The 21,761-nt window shown below is 33.7% G+C and overlaps 3 protein-coding genes across 3 annotated transcripts; 1 reads left to right on the forward strand and 2 right to left on the reverse strand.

Annotated features, from left to right (window-relative positions):
- Positions 1–2,122: 2,122 nt before the first annotated feature.
- LOC120325950 (uncharacterized) lies at positions 2,123–6,018 on the reverse strand. Its single transcript, XM_039392139.2, has 6 exons — positions 5,712–6,018; positions 5,403–5,635; positions 5,018–5,157; positions 4,065–4,224; positions 3,499–3,899; positions 2,123–2,877 (listed from the first exon to the last, which is right to left on the reverse strand). The coding sequence occupies exons 1-6, from the start codon at positions 5,869–5,871 to the stop codon at positions 2,634–2,636; spliced, it is 1,338 nt and encodes a 445-aa protein (XP_039248073.2). The 5' UTR covers positions 5,872–6,018; the 3' UTR covers positions 2,123–2,633.
- A 1,526-nt stretch (positions 6,019–7,544) lies between these two features.
- LOC120326525 (uncharacterized) lies at positions 7,545–12,770 on the forward strand. The gene is made up of 6 exons (XM_039392847.2): positions 7,545–7,721; positions 8,577–8,836; positions 9,192–9,331; positions 9,613–10,511; positions 10,944–11,304; positions 12,016–12,770. Exons 1-6 carry the CDS (start codon positions 7,565–7,567, stop codon positions 12,251–12,253), a joined length of 2,055 nt encoding a protein of 684 aa, XP_039248781.2. The 5' UTR covers positions 7,545–7,564; the 3' UTR covers positions 12,254–12,770.
- A 147-nt stretch (positions 12,771–12,917) lies between these two features.
- LOC120326526 (uncharacterized) lies at positions 12,918–20,821 on the reverse strand. Its single transcript, XM_039392848.2, has 8 exons — positions 20,312–20,821; positions 19,334–19,480; positions 16,779–18,612; positions 16,212–16,450; positions 15,520–15,659; positions 14,921–15,209; positions 14,173–14,534; positions 12,918–13,724 (listed from the first exon to the last, which is right to left on the reverse strand). The coding sequence occupies exons 3-8, from the start codon at positions 16,936–16,938 to the stop codon at positions 13,502–13,504; spliced, it is 1,413 nt and encodes a 470-aa protein (XP_039248782.2). The 5' UTR covers positions 16,939–18,612; positions 19,334–19,480; positions 20,312–20,821; the 3' UTR covers positions 12,918–13,501.
- Positions 20,822–21,761: the final 940 nt, after the last annotated feature.

Genomic DNA, 21,761 nt, shown 5'->3' on the forward strand with positions numbered 1-21,761 from the left:
AGGAAATCAAAGACTATTAGTGACGCTACTGAAAATACAAAATGAAATTTTCAGAGGGGGATTTCGTCTTCATTGGGAAACATGGCTATAAATTTTTTGAACCAATGATCAAATACTATTGCTTATGCGCGTATACCACTCTTCCCACTATATATATCTGCTAGTCTCTCTGCTCATCATGATTCATGACATGCTCGTTTTCTGAAATAGAAATTCAGAAACGTGGGAAAACTGTAAATATTGTTCATGAGATATAACTTTTCACGTCACACTTATGTGGCCCGCTAGTCTTGGTGGACAATATTTATGACCCCTGGTCAAAAAACCTTGCCCAACCCTGCTCTAGATGACAGTTAAATATTATATTTACTTGCAGTCATCAATCCTGGTAAAACTTGCCACTGATGTTTTGTTATAAGCAATAAATACAAAGCAATTGATAGGAAGACAGCAATTAAATTGCAAAGCATTTCATTACTTTGAAAATAAATTGGCAACCATGAATATTAAAATCCGCTGTTATGAAATTGCTTCATGCATAGTCTACCATTAAAATTTTAGATGGAGGCATTGGATTTATTTAAAATTGCAATAATTTTATGCTGTGTACTCAAGATGGAACTAATTCAATTAATGACGAAAAAGTCCTGTTTCTCTACTAATAATCGTGAATGTCTCCGCTATGAACTCCAAAATAAAATTGAATGTTATACGTTAAAAATTAGTAAATATAGTACAAAATTTCTACTTAATCTTCGGTTATTCGCTATTATTAAGTTAATAGCGCATATAGGGTAAATCAGTAAACGCATATTTGTCCGTATGTTTTCTATTTACTTTCATAATTCAAGCAATGATATAAAATTGCAATATAAGCAATTAAAAACATGCAAACAAACTCTTGATTGATAGAGTGTACAAAGACGATTATTTAGTTTCAGTACACAAGGGCCCGTAATTGTCGTCAATCTTGTATGCAATCGTGTATGCAATTGTTTTAGGAAAGAATTTTGACTTAGGAGTTCAGGTAAAATACTGGCCTTGGGTACACTTTATATTCAGATACGCTGTTGCTCTATCGGATGTTGTGGGAACATCGAAACTCCAGTGCTTTTTTTAATCTATTAAATCAAACAAATTGTGTATTCTCTGTGTGTATCGAAACTTTAAAATGTAATGATCTAAATTATATATGCATTGTGCAAATATTATAATATCAGTTCGTTCATGGTACTATTTTAAAATTTATATTGGGGTGCCTTATCATAAACTACTCAACACGAATATATCCTCATAATCGAAAAAATTTAAAATAGTTCTTATCGTGCATTTGAAGTTGCGAAAGATCTAAATGCTCGCGTTATTCGTTTTTGTTGCGAAATAACGATCTATCAGCTTTTGTACTAGGCTCACCTTTACTATCATCGTATTTAAATTGAAAATTGAATGGCGGTGTCTCATATAACGATATTCTTTCATTAAACATTGTATAAATTGTAACATTGGACGTCACCTCAATTAAAAGTACAGCATAAATATGAATACAACAAACTGTGCGTGTCTGAGGATTCCTAGTAGTAAACGTTTGCATATTTATAAATCTTTTTAACGTTGTGAGTAATTTTCACAGGACAACATGACGATTGCATCCCAAAAAAACATTGATTTCAACGTCAAGTACTATTTCTCTCTGGTATACTCGTTTTATTTTCATTTCGAACCCAACCTGCACCTGACCTCACGATTCCTTTACGGATTACGCCAACGACACTGATGGGTGCTGCGGTGATTGAAGTATTAATAACCTAATTAACAGGTTTTTATCAACGCAAACTTGGCTACATCTGACGAGGTCGATGAGAAACAGACGTTTTCCGCTAGTATATAGTGTATGCTATGCATAACATGTTCAGATAAATTTCCCGTTTGCGTGTTTTGAAACCTTTCAATCCTTGCCAACTTTGCATGAAAACTCTGTTTCCATTATTTGTTCAATCCTATATTGATCCTTAGTGATACAAGCAACTCACACTATGGATTTTGTACAGTTTAATTATTTGGAGTATGTATCACAATAATTGCAAATAAGTGAACAAGATTTGTGAAACTACGCTAAATATTAAATGATATTTCCTCCCCAGGAACATGAAAATTCCTCAAAATTTCTCCCCGGTCGGAAAACTATGGTCTAACCAAAGGAATAAAAAGTAAATCAACAATAACATATCTTGTACATGAAATTCAGGTATATATATTATATTTATTTGCAGTCATCAATCCTGTATATATAACTTGCTAAAATTATATGAACAAACTATTACCTAGCGAGGGTAAAGCCATGTTATTTCAACACACAAATATAAACTTGAATATTTACGCAATTAATAACAAGAAATGAATGTTTAGAGAATATAAATTACTGATATGATAACCATTACATCCCATAATCTATCATGAATGCGAGCAACATTAGAAACGATAGCGACTGAAGAAATGTCGAAATTCAAACAGAACGTTGAGCCGACAAATATATGATTCTTCAGACCATTCATATCCGATTTTAAAGTGTTCAAATATTGATATAATTACACGAGGTTTTGGTTTATAACATTATATCAAATTCTTGTCTTATTTTACTTTTTGTCTTGCATTTCACGCAGTGCTGCCATCATCGATATGCTTCCCAGATTTTGGATATGTTCCAAAAACACGCACGCTTGTCGATGACGACTCTTTGAAGTAGAATATAGGTGGCTCGAAGAAATAATCAGATATATAACAATATTCATGAAATTGATAACAAGAAACGCCAACATTTCGGTCTTTCTGTGAAGGGTGCAGACAATGTATTCGTTTTCATAATATAAGACATTGCACCTGAAAATATTGAAATTTATTTCAAAATAGTGGTTGGCGAGACAGTTGTCGATAAAAAATATACATACATATTTGCAATACGTTTTTCACGTCTATTCCCTTTCATCAAGATTTTTCTCAAATAATGTGGATGATTAGGGATTTTTTTAACAAGACTTTATCGAAACAATTGTTTTAAATCAAGTTTTTTTTTACCTGTTTTGTTGAAATCAATGTCCTAATTGTTTCTATTGTATTGAATGTATTACAGCAAAAATACCGATGTAAAAACTCGACTTATTCTTATCGTCAATATAGCTAGCTGACGAAATGCATCATCTTGCCGTAGTTTCACGGCGATGCGAATGGGAGACAAAACAATTTCTGACTCAATAGCCCTTGATTTAAAACGGGCTATTAATGATGATGTCCATAATGATTCAAATCCCATGTCAACCCGAATCTACTGATCATACAATTAGGTCACATAGTCAGCGTGTATAATGAACCGGAGGTCGATTGCTACACTTCGTTTGTTACCATTTATCTTGGTTGTTCAGTGACTTTGCTTAGCTCAAGCTTGAATACAAAATGAAAAGAAAGAAGTTGAGCAGTAAAAAATAATAGAGGAAAGAGACTTACAGAAAGCTTTCTGATTCCCATATGTCAGATCCCAACATTTCAAAAACAAACGCTATTCCTCTAATTATCGTTAGCGATATGATTATTGCAAATACGTGTTTCAAGTAGTATCTGATAACCAGAAATCGACTGCTGAAATTTTCTTTGTGACACCACTGGTGCAATATTGCATCTTCCATGGGATACACACCTCCCTGGTCTTCAAAGTGTTTTATAAAAGTCAGTTGGGATATAGACAGTAGGTATGGGTAACATTCCAAAGAAGAAAAATTCTCGTAACACAGCATTGAAAATAAGTGTCTGTCAAGCATTTTGGATTTATCACTCTGTGTAATTCCATGTGCCGTATTTCTTGATTTCGTTGTTTCATTTTTGGGATCTTCAAGATCATGGTCGTTCCGCTATATTAAAATAAGTGTTCATATAAACACGTGTGCTCTTTACATACCGAACGTAAAATAAATTCAAAACTGTAATAAGAACGATTCATATTAAGTGTGTATTAATTCATATCAACTATACATAGTGTTTTAACTTTTAACAACATCAATTAAACCATAACCCACGTGAATTTCCATGTCTAGCGTTTGTCCTCTGACTTTCTCAAGGGCTTTATTGACTTCATTCCTTATACCCGGGGTATCATTGTTAACTACTTCGCCGTTTAGATGTGGTGAACGTTGTTTACAACCGCTAACATGTAAGCTACCATCGTAGTATTTACTCCTATAGATATATTATAATCTACGGTATATACTTTGCTAAATAAATAGATTGAATATTGTTTATTTAACACAGAAGGGGCCAGGAATCATTTCATAATATTGTATTTGTTGTTGCAACCAAAATTTGGCATTCGCTGTTACTGATGAACAAACTGCTTCAATTCTACAATCGTTTAAAGTTTTTTTCCCCAAAGGCTATCGCGTTCACTTGCTTTAAAATTTTCGAAATATTGCGCCACAAAATGGAGAGGTCGACTATGAATGTTCGGGTGACCGTACATTTGAACCCACGTACATTTGAACCCATGTGTATATCCACGGGTTCAATCTACATGCGGGTGCTAAAACCCATGGGTTAGGGTTAGTGTGGGTTCAACTATCCGAAAAACAAAAAAAATTCCATAGGTGCAATGGCATACAGGTGCAATTGCCATGGGTTCAAATGTACGTGGGTTCAAATGTAATGGAACCGAATGTTCGACCAAAAGAGCACGAAAGAAGCGTGTCAATTTCGTGTCTAATTATTTGAGCAGTTCTCTTTTATCTAGTAACAACTATTTGCAAGTGGTACAAATGACATTTTGCGATATATACCGATAAAAGAAAAAAAATAGGCCCAGTGTTATCTAATATCTACATATATATATATATACAATACACATACAATTGAGCAACCCATGTTACATTCAAGTGAAAATAGTAGTGTCCCAGGCTAACCTTCGAGATCTATCATCCGAAGAGTTTTAATGTATTTAATGAAATTGTGAGTAGCTTTACAAAACTATGCAACTCACTCATCGTATATTCCTGCAGGAACATCTTTGACTTTCTCATAAATTTGTTTGATAAATAGTTTCATACATTTCAAATGCTCCATCAATGGTACCCGAACTCGCAGGTTCCACCACGCAGAAGGAAGAGATAGCAAAAACGCCTAAAATAAATGTGAGCACAGAAGGCATTGTTATTGCACAAAACGCTAATATTGAGCAGTCAGAGCAAATGATCTGTTTTTGAACAATATCATAATCAATTTGCATATTCAAAATCATGTTTATTTATACTGACGTATGTGATAGAAACATTGTACTTTATCAAACCATTGGAGCACATATATACATGGTTCATTTTATTTGAGGGGTGACCCAACAATAATCATATAGTGTCCGAATAGACTACCTGAAAAATCATTACATAGGGCATCCATATCATCACATTTATTGCTTTTTTTGGTTGTTGCAGGAGCTTTCCACCGTTTGCCTCGTTAAATTCGACATTGCACAAGTTCTGGATGGTATTATCATCGACATCTTTTATCACTGGTGATTCCCAACAATAAGATTCACAATACTCGATGAAATCTGAGGAATATTCAGTTTCGTTTTTGACCGGATGACAGCTGATACTTCCCACTGCAAAATTATATGCAAGGTATCGTCATAACCAGTTATAGGCGATAGTATTGAAATGTAGCTTTAAAATACTCACCGACTAGTTCATTTAACTTGGCAGCGATTGCTAGAACAAGAACCAAACGAACGCCGATGAACTGTAAAATGCGATCTGGTACAAGTTCTGTCACTACCTCACTTTCATACCGCTGTTGAAACACTTCCGCTAAAGCTGTCAAAATCGTATTTTCTGACATCTTATTATTCCAATTACGCACTGAAGAATTCAAGCTAGGTATTGAATCTGTGCGCCAGCTTCATACAAGCAATTCAGGAATTTTTTTAATGTATAGAATTGGGCCAAAATTGTGACATTTAACCTGAACGTATTCAAAAGAACACGTTACAACATCTATACCACAACTATGATTAAGCCAAACTTGAATGTCGCACAATTCAAGGCTATTATAACTAGACATATGAGAAGAAGGACCAATTTGTCGACCGAACAAAATAAACGTCGACGGTTGTAAAATCTCATTGATCAAATCTAGTTTCCAGAATTGATTAAAAACGAGTAATCAACTGTGTTTCATTCTTCAAATTTGAACAGGTTAAGTTAAAGTATGTAGATATACATTCATGTGTTTAACCGATGCCGTATAAAATAGTAGTGGGAAATAGTGCTATGAAGCATATAGAAAAGAGCACAATAGCTATTCTGTTTTCAATATAAGCATACGTCAGAAAAAGAGCAAAAGATAGCGCTGAGAAATCTTTTGTTACTGCTCGTATGGTGAGAGTCAGAATATTGTTGAAAGTTTTGTATTCTGTGAATGAGTAATGGTTGGTTGTATGGAATGACAAACGGTAGATAAATCTTGTATGGCTTACTAAATTCGATTCAAATTTATTTATATATTACTCGATGTATCGTATTTTCATGCCTGACTAACTGGTTACCGGTCATTTGAACCAGAAGGGTTGTTTATTTCCCCCAAGTAATGTACAGACTAGATACAGCAATAGATGAATGATGTAGTTAGCGTCTCGAATTCGGAAAGTAATGGCGATGTTTCATTTAAGTCTAAAAATATATATATTAGGTCATGGAAGCGTCAACATTTTTGCAAACAGTTGAGGTAAATTCGTACGACCTTACTCGTTTATTTCGTAGATCCCGGCTGTAAACGTGAATATCCTTGCGAGTGAAAAATATTACAAACGTGGAGAATGCATGCTTCACTGCGATTCTTTAACGTCGCTTTTGAATAGAATAACATTCTATCAAACCCTATAGCGATTCGTTACCGCGTTCAATAACTTAGACGACCGAAACTTGGCGTGTTGACTTAGGTTAGAAGGCTGTGAGAAAGTCAATAGGGCTTGTTTGTCGAAACTTGGTTCTAGATTTATTAAATAACAAAGTATAAAAGGGAAGAAATTAATGTCAGTGAACAGTGAGTTTTAATAATTGTGAGAATGAAGTTTAAATGTAACTGTTGAACTCTTATTGATATCATCAATAAAATGCGTTCATAAAATTTTAAGCTTGTCGTTTGGGATTTGCACGTTAACGATAGTTTATGTGTTATGCGAGCTAACTAGACTATATAATTGGACTGTGTAGAACAATGATTTTATACGAACTCCCGTGTCATGAATATAATTTCTTGATTACATTTTCTAGCAGTAAATCATGTTTGAAATAAATAACAATTCAGAATAGTTTGTTTAATTTTCAGTGAAATACACTGTATTCGTAATATACAATGCCGCAACGCTAATCTCAGACAAGAAAAGAATTACGAGCATAGTTTTTCCAGTATCAAATCTTATTACATCAGTCTCTTCTCTATAATTCTATTGAAAAAAAATAAAATGAAAGATGCAATAATATCAGTAAAATAACGTTTACTTTTACAGTGATATATACATAACAGCAATAGAATGAGTCAAGCTGAAACATTACAAGGTTTAGATACAGCATCTCAGAAACATGAGCAGGAGCTTGTTATTGAGCTGTCATCTGACCGAATTCTACATTTTCTTGGAGTATCATTACCAATACTTCTAGCGGTAGTTACCAAAATTACAGAAATAACAGGTAATATATTTTACTTAATCTCTTTACCTCAAGTATTTTGGGTTCTATGTTAGTATTTTTCAAAAAAATTGATAACTGACTATTGACTACGGCGCACTTCGTGAATGGAGCGTGTTTGATTGATGCTGTTTGCGTTTTATTGCACTATTCCTAAGATCTGAGTTTTGATAAGTAAATGGTCAATAGTCACCCTGGGTGGTAAGCTCAGATCAACTAATAAAACGAGAATATCGGTCGGAGACCGAAGACTTATCGATCGGAGGTTAGGGGATCCCCCAAAACAGCGTTCTTACTCCATAGTGACACCGTGTGTCCCATCACTAATTAATTAATAACTCGCTAATAATTATATTACATAATTATACGACACAATTCATCGAAAATCAATAGGCTTCTGTTCCGAACTATGATGAATGCACATGCAAAATTTGGACAGATTCAACCTCGCTTTCGTGAGATATCGCGTGTATCTAACAGACAAACAAACAAACAAACAGACAAATACCTATCAACATACTTACCGATCTCAAGATCGATAAGTAACGATAGTAAAACATTTGAGCAACTTTTCAATAGATAGCACTTTGTGCATGAAATATGTGTCAAAATACGTATTCAATTTATACGGCTTACCTTATTTTTTGTTATGTCTCCATTAATTTCTGATTTAAATCATTTAGAATCAGGTGGTGCAACATTGTATTTTTCACGGGCATAGATATTTTATGCAATTATGTTCTGAAGGGGAATATATAACGAATAAAATTGGTTTATTGTTTGTCGTATAGGAACTTTCTATTTTCCCGTCAATCTCATTCCAAATTAAAAAGCTGGTCTTTATTGAATATTTTTCAGGTAATAATCTTTCATGTTTCACTATTAATGAAAAATCAGCATCTGCAAGCTATGTCAAACATGCTACAACATATTGTTGGGAAGAATCGCAAACCTTGCACACGGTTAATATGCCATTTTATGGACAAAATGTATCTTCGTGTGAAAAGGCGTTTGGCGAAAATAATTTGAGCCATTTATACAATCCTTCAGATTATCTTGATTGCTCTACAAGAGTTAAAAGATTCATACAATGGATGCCATACGCAATGCTCCTGGAGGTAAGGATTACTTGCTTTGTTCGTGCATATACTCAAATCCATGACTATAGACAAGACAAAATCCGAAAAGCTCTACCCTACTTGTCCATATATAAATGAATAGATAAATATATAAGAGGATCATTTAAGTTTACATTTTTTCGGTCGCCGAGCACGCTAATCAATACCAATATTACAATGTAGAATGAGAAATTCGATTCAAGAATCAACAAACAGTCGTAAGCAAAATAAAATATTTCAATTTTAAAACAGAAATGTTCAGAGCAATATTACTTGCATAGTTAACAATTAGTCATTGATTTCTTTTTAGCTAACCATTTTCTTCTCAATAATTTATCTCATATTTTCAACACAGGCGTTTTTATTTGCTCTTCCAATGGCATGGTGGCATTTTAAAGTTGGAGCAAGAATGATGGGACATTTAAAATTTATGCAAAAACTACTCGAAGATATATACGAAAGCGTCAAACAAATTCCCGCGGGAATATATAGATGGTACAGTTTAAGATAGATTTTATGTTATCGTAAATTTAGATTGGCCGTAATTTTGGAACAAAATCAGAATTGCTATTAATTTATCACTGCTGTTCGAATTTGTACAAAATATTTGCCCTCGTGTGAATAGAATTACCGATAAAATATACAAAAATGTGTCCAGAGTAATCGTGTGCACGTCATAACCTATTTCTAAAAATTAAAGTAGGGTGGAGAGAACCTCGAAGTAAAGTCATTTCACTGACTATTTTTGCGTCAATTTTCAACTATTTTCTTTACAGTGAACCATATGACCAAGATGGAGATTTACTCAATTGCTGGGGTAAAGTTAAAATAGAACAAAGCAAGGCAACTTCAAAACAGTCAATCACAGCTTCATCCACAAGTCCAGGCCCAAGTATTCAAGACCAACCGTCAGCAGGTGTGACATACCAAAAAGACGGTTCCAAAGTATCCATACTATCATCTGAAAACGATAGCAGCAGCAACGATGAACAACACTCAAATAATGATATAAATGCCTCGGTGAGTAGAGTATCATCTAGCTCTCAGCCAACGACAACTCCCAAAGCAGACTCTAAAAATGTTACGGCACAAATAGAATCAGTTCCAACTTTACATGCAAAGAATGGACAAAGAGATGGTGAAAAGTCAAAGGATGATCACATCAAAAATCGCCCAAAAGATGATTCGAAAACTGAAAAAACGGAAAGTTCTGTTTCAGCAAAAGAGACTACCACCGCAATGAATTCGTCTACTTCGCAAGAATCTCTCACCCAACGAAACGCCGAGGATAAAGAAAAGTCTGTTTCGTCACAGACAAAAACGGCCAAAATAGGCAAAACTCGTAAACCTTCTAATAGTTCATCAGAAGAAAACGGGAATTTTGATAATGACGAAAATAAACCACTTCTTACTCAAGAGAATTCAAATTCTGATAGCATCAAAAAGGCCATTGTTAGTGAAAAGCCATCGGTAACACAAAAAGATGAAAATATGGGTAAATCTTCTACCCAAAATAGCTCAGGCTCACAAAATCGTACAGACGTGTCCAATGTTGTTGGAACTTCCAATGAAGAGGGAGAAAATGTATTTGATGCGGAGAAAAGAAGTATAAAAACAGTTATAGAGCATATTACAAAACCAGATTTTCACAGATGTAAGGATATCGAAAAAACTGGTAAGTTTTTAGTTGGATTATCTTGAACGTACAAAATGTTTCGTGCAGTTTGATAAGAATTTAAATTACAACCAATCTAGGAATCAGAGGCGTAATCGCAACTCCACTTATGCTTTATTTTTGAAGCCTATTTAAACACAAATTTGTTTATATAACTATAGCCCAAAAACTGATATTTCAAGTCTGTTAAGGGTGATAAATGTATTCGCACATATGTAAATATTATGAGTGCCTGTAATTCCAGTGATAGTTTTGATAAACTTCAATATTCACATAAAAACCTCTTATTTTCATGAGAAGCTTAAAATTTAAATTTTTCTGTTCACTTTGATAATTACCAAAATGAACTCCAATGTCTAATTTCGTTTAAATGATTTATCAACTATTATTTCATATTATTCAAAATCTTTATATAAATATTTTAAATTTCAGATGATGATCTTTCTTCATCCCCATTTGAAGAAAAACTTTTCAATGGAATGGAAGATCGTCACATATTTTCAATGCTTTGCTTTGAAAATTTTGCCTCCTTACAACATCAACCTTACCTAAAATCAGTTCATCAGTTACTGACTGTTCCAGAATACGAAGAAGATAAATTACGAATACTGCCGTTAAAAGATGGCGTCATGCGTCAATTTTGTCACGAAAACAATTTCAGAAGTCGCAGCATTATCAAGATTTACCTATTAAAGTGCATTATGAGCATCACTATTGCTTTATCAATATTCATATCATTGTGTTTTTCGTTCGTCTACGTGATATTGCCTACTCTTCAAAAAACTACATTTCTGTAAGTATTACAGTTTTATATATTCACTTTTGTAGGCTTTTAATAAATAACTTAACTTAGTTTTGTTCGATTTCAATATGGCTAATGTGATGCAAGCACATACCCTTTACAATGATAACTGACACAGTCACATAGCTATTATTTTGCTTGGAACAAAAAATTGTTTACTTGGTGAACTCGGAGTTATTTGTATTAAACCTGGCCTGTATATACCTTCTGTATATTTCAGCTGTTACAATTAATTAGTAATTGAAACGCTATACCACTGTAAATAACTTTTGTACAATATGATATAGCAATTGCGGGTCGCTGATGCCTGGTAAGGCTGTAGTTTTAAATTATTTGGACCTACAGTGCCGGTAACTTTCATATCGCTTAAATACTGTCTCGGAATCGCCACTTAGTGTGCAATTTTTTTTATTTCAATGACGTCATCGCGCAAAATGGAAAACGAATCCCAAAGAACTCACAGAAATCTCTGAAATAACTAAATAATAATAGCGTTTCAGCGAAAACAACAATCTTTTATCACTAAAAGTTCTAAGCAATTGGTCCAGAAAAATACCAATAATATTACAAACAAAACAAATAATCAACACAATAATCCATAAGGTTCATTTCGTGCTCAATAAACGGACTATCTTCCATTTCAATACCACCCCGTGTTTTAGTGCTTGTGAGTTTAATCATAAATAACCATTTTCTTTATAGATGCGAGCTACCATACCATGCCGAATGTTTCAGTTGTACCTTATCTGGATTAATCAACGTTCATGCAGCTTTCTTTGCGAATTGCATTGTCGTGACAATTTACTTCGTCCTCTCCTGTTGTCAACTGTATTACATACGCTCAGGTTCTAAGTTGAAAATGAGCCAATTCTTTGAAGATATACGGACGCTCAGTTCAGTTGCTCTCGTTGCTGCTCACAAGGTTCCCCAGGATAAATAATGAACACAGCTTTTACATAACTTATTATTATATTGATAAGCAATTTCATTTGTGTGAAACGCTTTATTGTGATTAAAAAACGATTAATATAAACCAGGAGTGGCCAATCCGCGACTCGCGAGCCGCATGTGGCTCTTGAACCGCTTTTATGTGGCTCTTTTCGCCTTTGGTTATTTTACGGAAAAAATTAATTGCAAACTACGATTTATCATTTACGATTAAACATTATAATTCATCGTGCAGTTTTCTTTTACGTCGAAGATACGCCTTCATTCCCTTTACCATGCAACTTCCATTATTACGTCACAATTAAATTATTTCAAATAGTTTCCCTCTAGTCTCAGATGAGGCTGCAACTGAGTTGAAGATGATCGATCTTTATGAGGAAGACCAATTGAAATTCCATTATTACGTTATAATAGGTCCCACTAAGTAGCATGCATAATATTAATAAATGGCTTTTAAATTTCTGCCATAATCATTTCGGTTAGTGATATTTAAAACAGCATTCCGGCGCAGCTGAATAAAGGTATATATATCTGATGTTCATGTCTGTTCTTGTTGATAATGTGGCTCTTCGCGGTATCAAAGTACGAAATGCGGCTCTAGGTCCCTGACTGGTTGGCCACCTCTGATATAAATGATAAATATTGTACGAAATCAATTGTCAGAACAATGACTGAAAATTATTTTCCATTATAGGAAAATTTATATTATTGATTGAACAATTATCTAAATGAATTTTGTCTTAAATTAAAATACGTTTCTTACAAAATTCCATTTCATGAAGTAAATTTCACAATCCGCTACGGCAAGACATGGTACATATGCAACGGTTCATGAACTACGAAATCAATTTGGTCATTGATCTACTCGACGTTGAGTGGTTACGTGATATGCACCAAATTTGGTACCGAAGCTTTGCAAATACGAATATAAATATATATTTAAAGTGGCCTAGTTGTTTCTGTTTTTGTGTCTTTGGCACAAATAGTTTACTACGTTGGGCGTGAAGCTTTTTCAAATGATTTATTAAACGCAGGTTCCTATTTGCAACAATCACAATTGCTGTAATCCTCGTAAATAATGCAATTAATGATTAATAGTGTCCATGCTTATTCGTTCATCAGGCCACAATTTCAGTCGTTGGTACCTTGCAAAACCAGCACAAAGCATAATTCATATACGGTAAGCTATAAAACACGCATGCTATTAATAAAACAGACACTGACAGTGTAGTTGACTATTTCACTTTGCCTTATTCAATGCCACACTTCCTGTGTCGCACATTTCTTCAAAGTAATAACTTGATGCTCGATCTTTACTTCTCCGAATGAAAATCCAATGGGAAAATGAAATAATGAGATAAAAGACATTTACAACGATATTTGCTGTAAGATAGGCAATCAAATCTGTCTTCCTATTTATAGTACAAACCATACACTTCTCTTCGTGGTAGATGACATCGCATCTGAAACAAGGGAGAAATGCTCAAAACTTGGACACGAAACTTACACATTGGTACCAACGCTGTAAGACTGGTATCCCAGCTGACAGAAAAAGATCTGCGAACAAGTGGAAAGCTATAAAAAGTATTTGCGCTTAAATAAAACAAATCATCTACATTTTGAGTAAGATAAATCGGGTGCTACAGAAATCGGAGCGGTTTTAAAAGTAAGAGTTATCTATCTAGTGGTTCTATTCATATTTAATTACTGGTAAATACCACCAGAAAAACAGCTATGGAGTAAGTGAATTTCATCAGTTACATCCTGAAATATTATTCATATCCTGGCCTAATACAGAAAATTGATATTGTAGACTTTGTTGTGAACAAGCATGACATAAGAAACTATCTTCTAATGATAGAATCTTTGTAAGATTAATGCAAATACATTTGAAATCTGACATGCACTAACCGAAAACTTCCGGAAGTCCAGCCATCCGATCCGAGCACGACAAGTAGCCAGGACGAAACAGCTAGGGACATAACCGAAACCAAAAATCCAAAAGCATGTTTCATCAAATAAGAACGAACAAGAAATATTCCGTTGAAATTTCTGTTGTTACACACGAGGCGTAAGATGCATTTCGTTTTCGATTTGCCAGTAAGCCCTTTACTAGAATCTTCTCGAGTTGTCATTGTGACTTTATACACGGATAAAATGTAGGGATGTTGTTCGAGTGAAGAGAAATTTTCAAAGCATAGCATTGAGAACAAGTGCCGGTCCAGCATTTCGCCTAAGATTAATTTCCTCATGATACCTTGTTGCTGTTTCACCTATATATAACAAAAACGTAAGTAAAGATAAAATGACTGTAATGGGGAAATGATGAAAATTTTACTTCCAAACACACGAAGTCAACCAAATCAAACTCTGTCTCGTGTTGTATACAGATACATTTACGAGCATAACTCACAGAAACATAATTTACTTACATTCGTCTCCGTGCCCTAATTATGTTATGTCACCTGTTGTAGCCTATATGTTATTTTGCTGGTAGGTGAATTTTGGCATGAGATCGATCGGGTTAAATCTGCCTGTATCCAAGGAGCTTAGCAAATTTAAAGCTAATAAAGTTTCTTTCTGGCGGTGCACTCTCTCCAATCAATACGAATAAACGAATCTTTTCCTATAACAGCGTTAAATATTCACAAATACTTACCTCGTTATCCGAGTTTATAGGAATAACACAATTGTTGTTTGATTTGTTCGAAACATCATTTTTATCTCGTTTGTCAGTTTGTGCGTCGGCGTCGACAGGCGTGTCACCGTCGGCGGGCTTTTCATCGTTGTCGTTCTCAACCTTCGTGTGAGGTATATTGTGACTTTCTTGAACGCTGGTTGCACTTTTAACAGGTTCAACAGAACTTTTTAGCTCGTCACGTTTGTATTCAGGTCTATACTTCACCCAACCATCAAGAAAATAACTTTCAGAGTCATATGCGGAATTTCTGAAATAATTGTAACAAGGAAATAACACATTTTATGAGGAAATACTTATGTGCATCACATAATAATAAGATGGCGCACAACCTGAACTCAGGTTGTGTACCCGGTTAGGGTTCAGGTTATGCGACATCTTGGTGCGCATACTTCAGGAGTTCCCAGATAATTTGTTTTTCTCTGAATTTTTTAGAATCTCAGCAATACTCCGTCCTAATTTACGTTTTCGTTTCGTGACGAATATTAGCGACAATGTTCAAGCCCTCTATTGGTACAGATAGATCATCAAAAAAATATTATAGAGGTTAATACAAATACCCTTGATACACTCCTTTTTCTTTCGGTTTCACTGCATTATAAATGTCATCAAGCAAAAGTTTCATAAACTTTAAATGACCCATTAATCTTGCACCAACTCGAAAATGCCACCACACAGATGGAAGAGCAAATAGAAAAGCCTGTAAATAGAATAAAATGATTACATTCTTTGGTAAATAGAAGTGCTTGATTGTATTGCGAGGTTACTTTCTTAATGTTAATAAAACTGCAAGTCTAATTAAACAACATTTAAAATCAACGAACAAGTATTTAAATCCGAATAACTTTGATTCCTTCTAACAGCTTATGATAACAACAGCTCAATAATTCGGTCGAAGCGGGTGCCTTCTCAAACTGATAAAGAAGTGTGCTTAGATTAGAGTATATAACAGAGGTGGGCAAGGTATTTGAACCAGGGGCCAAAAATTTTGCCCACTTAGACTGTCGGGCCAATATAGTGTGACGTAAAGAGTTACATTTTTGAACAATATTTACAGTGTTACAAAAGTAAAATTCTTTGAGCTGTCAAAATTTGGTTTCAGTTTGGTTGTGGCAGCATAAGGCGGGCCAGATTGAATAACCCAACTGGTCGAATTTGGTCCGCGGGCAGTGCTTTGCCCATGTCTGGTATGTAATATATTTCCATAGTACATGTTCTAAATCATTTTTGACAAACGTTTTGAACATTTTACCTCAAATAACATTCCATAGGGCATCCATTGCAAGAATGATTTAAAAAATGACGGATTTTGGAGCAAATTTTTCTCATTAAGATCGTTATGTTGTAAATTACAACTGGTTACAATGCTTGGAGTATTCATTTCATTAGTCGAAGAAACAGCGAATGACTCCCAACAGAAACTCTTCGCATAAGCAATGAAACTGACATCAACTGTTATGTTTGACGCTGGGTAACACGAAAGTTTATCGCCTGCAAGATAATGAACTTTTTCAGTGGCAGTTAGCCCGTGTAGAATTTCAAGTTCTCTAGATCAGCTTTATCGATATTTTACGCCATAATACCACGCAAGTATCAATGTATGCGTAATGAAATATCTCAAAATAATAACAATTCATAATAAAACGAAACAAAAATATGAATTTCATATTATTATACAAACTATTCGTTGTGAGTTTAGGTTTTCTTGTACCGTTGATCTATAATACACATTTTTGAGTTTTTTTTTTAATTATTTCTTACTTTTATCATTTTAATCATCAAAATTTTAAATAAATCGAACTTATCCACAGGAATATACCTACGACTTCCGAAAGCTTTGAAAGTATGGCCAGTAGTATAACTACATAAACTCCAATATAATGCAGTATTCGATCTGATCCAAGTTCGATGACAATTTCTTTTTCATGCTTCTGAGACGCCTGTTCCAGACCTTTTGTAGCTTCGTAAGGGTTAGACATGATAAACTTTACTTGAATGCAAAATAACAAATCGCCTAAGTTTCGATTTATATTTCTTTTAAGAAGAATGAGAACCAGAATACCGGATCAGGCAATAGCTTGATCTAAGATTTTTTTGTCACTTCAGAGGAGGTGGTTCTATACTCATACTCTACACTGCTCAAAGTTCTCGGTTGGTGTATTTCATTTCCAGTTGGCCAATCGTAATCCTTCAATATTTATGTTATAAACGTTTGTATAAACGATCTTCTGCCCACTTTGCTACTTTTATTATTCCGGAAATACAGTGCCGATGATTCAATCCTCTCCTACTTGCACAATCATTAAGATTATTCCCAGACTTGTGCCATGTCTATATTTACCAAGAACACTCTTAATGAAAACCGTGTGTTCATACTTGATCGTGGATATATTAAAAATTGACTACTGGAGTCAATGAATAATTCAGAAACCAATGTGTCATGGAAGCATTCGATCGAATGCCCAAGACGAAAGAGAATAGCAACGAAGAAGTAAAGAAAGTGTAAAATACATTAGTTCCTCGTTACATGTTATGTAGATCTTAAGTAATACATATATTCTTTAACCTCATACAAGATTTCTGATTTACTTTATTTTTAAATACTTTTATAAAATTTTCTTTTATTCGAGCTCATGCACCCTATATCATTATACATACAAGGCCTCTCCTAATAGACAAGAACGAAGCCCGTTCAAAAGCAATGTCATGATTGGATTATAACGTGAATTCATTTGCAATATTTAACATGAGACCATTAATTATGTTGCGAAAAGAAAAAATAAATTGACAAATAATGGTCTCCTTTCGAAGTACTGGCATAATTTAAAGATCCAAACTTAGCAAACGGAGTTACATGTTTACGACAGACTTTTAGTCTGTGGTGAGAATAACTAAACTTAAAAGTCGTTCCAAGCAGATGAAAAAGCAAAATGAATGATACATTTTAAAACTTTAGCAATGAATTGATATCATACAAATAAAATATTTTTCGTTGTTTTGTAAAGAGTTGCAATCGAACTCGGAAATTTGCAAACTTTCAACTTCGATTCAGAAGGATAACTTTGAAAGATTAAAAAGAAAAGGTTTGATGGACATAAAATGGCTCCTTGTGTAACACTACAGTCTCGTTACCGTTTGAGGTTTTAAATATTTCATAATAAAGTTTGAAGTCACGTTCGAGCAATAATCAACCTAACATTGCATTATTTTTTTTGTTTAAATCTTAAAATTGCCTCAGTTTGCTTAATATCTATACATTCTGTGTATTTGATTTTCATATGACAATCTTACAATCATTTTATCTCTTAATAACAGTCGTAAAATATACCACAACCATTAAACCATTCTTGTTAAAAACAAATGTAATTTAGCTTAAAGCGCAATGTAAAATTATAAGGAATGCCATCTATTTTAAGTTATATAAAACAGATTTTTCTAGCAGTATTTCACAAAAAAAAAATACAATTTAACAAAGTCATTTTAGAGAAGAGATACGACAAATGTTACATCATCTGTACCGTTTACCACGGCATCCATTACTTTAGCTGAAGTGACTTCTTCCTCTTTCTTTTCGCCGGATCTAAATTTTATTGCATACAAAGCACGATCTTGTGTGTATTCGTCTGGAAGCGTCCAACCCGGATCAGTGATACCTAAATGGCATTAGACAATTCCGTGTAATTAATGTAAATTTTTGTAACTACATTTTCACGCACTCAATGGTTTTCAAGAATCATGTCAGAATGTTTATGAAATCCTGCTTAAATTTTTTAGTATTTATATTTTTTTCGACGATAAACGAGAAACTATTTTTGCACAGAAGCATGTTGATGAATATTATTTGAACTTTGTTATTTATCTAGATTCTAAAATCATTCTGATAGAACGAATTGTTTTCTATCCACAAAAAAAAAAAAATTAAATTGAAAAATATCGATGATGATAAACTTAATTTAGTAAATTGAATCAGTTTTATGCATTAAAATTTCTTTCACAATTACACAGTCTTGTCTGAGCAGGGTCACTCTCTCTGGACAAGCAAATTCTCAAATTATTGCCAAGCGTTTTTTTGCAGATAGCCTAGCCCTAGATGAGAAATTGCTATCGCACTGTCGAGACAAGATTTGAGTAAAAATTGAAAGCAACTAATGGTTAATATAACAATAAAGTGGAAAAATTGAAGTTTGAATCAAAAGTAGATTTGGAATATCAGGAAAATCAATTTAAAATTTATATAAAATCCTCTCGATGTTATTTTATTGAATGTCATGGATATTTACTGAAATCTGAACGTTATATTTTGAAATAAATTACATACAATTCTCTTCCATAGGAATAATCTATGTGAATACTGGTAATGAATATTCAACATACTTTTGACCAACTCCATGTTCCAACCTTTGTTCTCAGCCGGGCAGATTTTATAAAGTCTATAGATTCTGTCCGAAAGATTTTCAGTTTGCAGACAATCGGCCAATGCATCATCGGGAAGCTTGATTTTCTTGTTATCCTTGTTTATCACTATAGGCATGAATTACGGAACCGTAGTTAATATTTGACTTTATGCCGTAAAAAAAGAAATCAGTTGTCTCATGAAAAATTGTCTGGGTCGAAGAATTCCAAACAGATGCTCACATCAAATATTGGTTCATGATCGCCACCAAGAGGCGGTATGCTAAACAGTTTGGATTTATACAAAACAACAGCGTTAAACAACTTTTTTATTTAACAAACTTTTCATCAGACATGAGGTGGAACTTATTGTTGCAGTTTTGTTATCACTTGTCTGAGTAACTACTGGATAAATATCAAATTTTCAATAAATTTTATTTTAATACTTATTCCAGTCTCACGTGACTTAACTTTTCATCCTTTTTGATGATTTGTTTTGATTCATGGGAACACTAGGTTGACTTTCAACTTTTGCGTCCATATATTAAAGCATTACAGTTTAAAGTAAAAAATAACCGAAATTACTGTCAATCAAAACTAGTTTCGACAGCTCTTTCTCTCATAGCAAATATGGCGAACTTTGTTCGAGTAAGTTACAAAAATACAGCCGAACTAAGTTAATAACAGCCAAGGTTTCATAACTAATTCAAATACAACTCCAATTATAAAAGCTAAAAGATTTCTTCAAAAGCATTGCTATCAAACTCATTCTTCAATTACTAAATTCTTCTTCAAATGTAGTTGAAACAAAATAAAACCAAGATGACAGACCGACATTATCAATAAAGCTATTAACTGACAAAGGCAGTATTTATTTTGGTTCTTTTTAGGTTTTTTACTTCACACTATTCTACTTATATATGTTATTAAGTCTAAAAGCGTTTTAATTACAATACTCACCAAAGAAATCCATGTTCTTTTTTAATGAACGCTGCTGTTGAACTAATTAAAATGTAGCCTACTATCTGTCAGTTACACACATTATGCTATACTCATGCAAAATGAAAACTTATATACTCGAGAAAAAAAGGATTAAGAATCAAGATCATACTAAAAACAGGAAGAGGATATTATTTCAGGCTATAATAATAATCACTGCCATAAGCTGCCTCAGTCTTCAGTTTCTAAGTTAGTTTTGTATTATTTGTAAGTAGACCGAGAATTATAAGACTTCTGAGCGTGGTCCTCCTGTTCGGGGGTCTAAATCTAAAAATATTTATGACATATAAACGAAAATGTATTTAATTAATTCCTGAAGTACAGATTTACAAACTAGAACAACTTAATTTTAGGAGTATTTATATCTTTAGAAGTATCCGTTATCTGTTTTTCATAAGTGGTGATCAACGCTTTATTAACTAAAAATTTAAATACTTTTTACAACTGGCATTCAGCCTGTCTAGTCGTGTATATAATAATAGACATTAACTACTATATCTAAGCCAAAAACCTCACGATACCATACTAGTTTTTCGCAATTCAGTGAGGGATTTGAAATCATAAATATGGATGGAAATATGAGAGGAAACTGCAACCTTTTTCAGTCGTAGGAAATTGAGACTGAATTGGTTATCTCATATTTTATCAGATACAAAGATTACGTTTACAGTAAAACTTTTAAATTATATATTCATAAGACTTATATATGCACGCAATCTGTAAAGATTATCTATCCCTTTCTTTTTGCCCACTAATGGCAGACTGACTTTTTATAAAATGATATGAAATAAAATTTCGATGTCCTAAATGAGAAATCAACACAAATTAAATTAGGATCTTCGTAGCATGTTACAAAATAATAAGTAAAACTAAAGTATTTTCCAAAGATTTTACCAAACTTATCAACACCAGTCGCGTAAAATATAATCTTATTCCTGTAACTAGCGAAATATCAGAATGAAATTGACGTTAAAAAGGGTTACAAAAATGAGGCGTATTCAGTTAAATGTTGTAAGCGCATGAAAGCTACCGCCAGTTTTTTTAAATACAATCATACTTAACAGAAATTTGTTAGACTTACATTACAGATACACTTGCAACTGGAACAAAAAACTCGCATTTTAAAACAAAAATCTCATTAACGCAACACTTCAATTTACAACGACCAGTATGTTTGCAATACATTGCATATGCCCATCGACATCTTCCCTAGAGGCCAAATTATTTTCACATTTAGCTCATACTTCGGACTAATGATCGTTAAGCTTCGTCTTGAACAGAAAATTGGTAGCGCACTAGAGTTAGCAATGGGGATGAATTTATGATTCGGTTTTCCTCACCGTGTTTAAGCGCAGCAACAGTTGGAAATCCACCACACTGCGCACAACTGGATGGAACGAGAACAATTCCT

This window comes from Styela clava, chromosome 4 (assembly GCF_964204865.1).
Source record: "Styela clava chromosome 4, kaStyClav1.hap1.2, whole genome shotgun sequence".
Taxonomy (NCBI): domain Eukaryota; kingdom Metazoa; phylum Chordata; class Ascidiacea; order Stolidobranchia; family Styelidae; genus Styela; species Styela clava.

Excerpts from the sequence above, each read along its gene's own strand:
- LOC120325950 (XM_039392139.2), bottom strand. The coding sequence starts at position 5,871 with ATGTCAGAAAATACGATTTTGACAGCTTTAGCGGAAGTGTTTCAACAG. Across the intron at positions 5,636-5,711 it reads CAAGTTAAATGAACTAGTCG|TGGGAAGTATCAGCTGTCAT; the intron begins GTGAGTATTTTA and ends ATAATTTTGCAG. Across the intron at positions 4,225-5,017 it reads CCTGCAGGAATATACGATGA|GAGTAAATACTACGATGGTA; the intron begins GTGAGTTGCATA and ends ATATATCTATAG.
- LOC120326525 (XM_039392847.2), top strand. The coding sequence starts at position 7,565 with ATGAGTCAAGCTGAAACATTACAAGGTTTAGATACAGCATCTCAGAAA. Across the intron at positions 8,837-9,191 it reads CATACGCAATGCTCCTGGAG|GCGTTTTTATTTGCTCTTCC; the intron begins GTAAGGATTACT and ends TTTTCAACACAG. Across the intron at positions 9,332-9,612 it reads CCCGCGGGAATATATAGATG|TGAACCATATGACCAAGATG; the intron begins GTACAGTTTAAG and ends TTTTCTTTACAG.
- LOC120326526 (XM_039392848.2), bottom strand. The coding sequence starts at position 16,938 with ATGTCTAACCCTTACGAAGCTACAAAAGGTCTGGAACAGGCGTCTCAG. Across the intron at positions 15,210-15,519 it reads GAAAAAGGAGTGTATCAAGG|AAATTCCGCATATGACTCTG; the intron begins GTATTTGTATTA and ends CAATTATTTCAG. Across the intron at positions 14,535-14,920 it reads CTATAAACTCGGATAACGAG|GTGAAACAGCAACAAGGTAT; the intron begins GTAAGTATTTGT and ends TGTTATATATAG.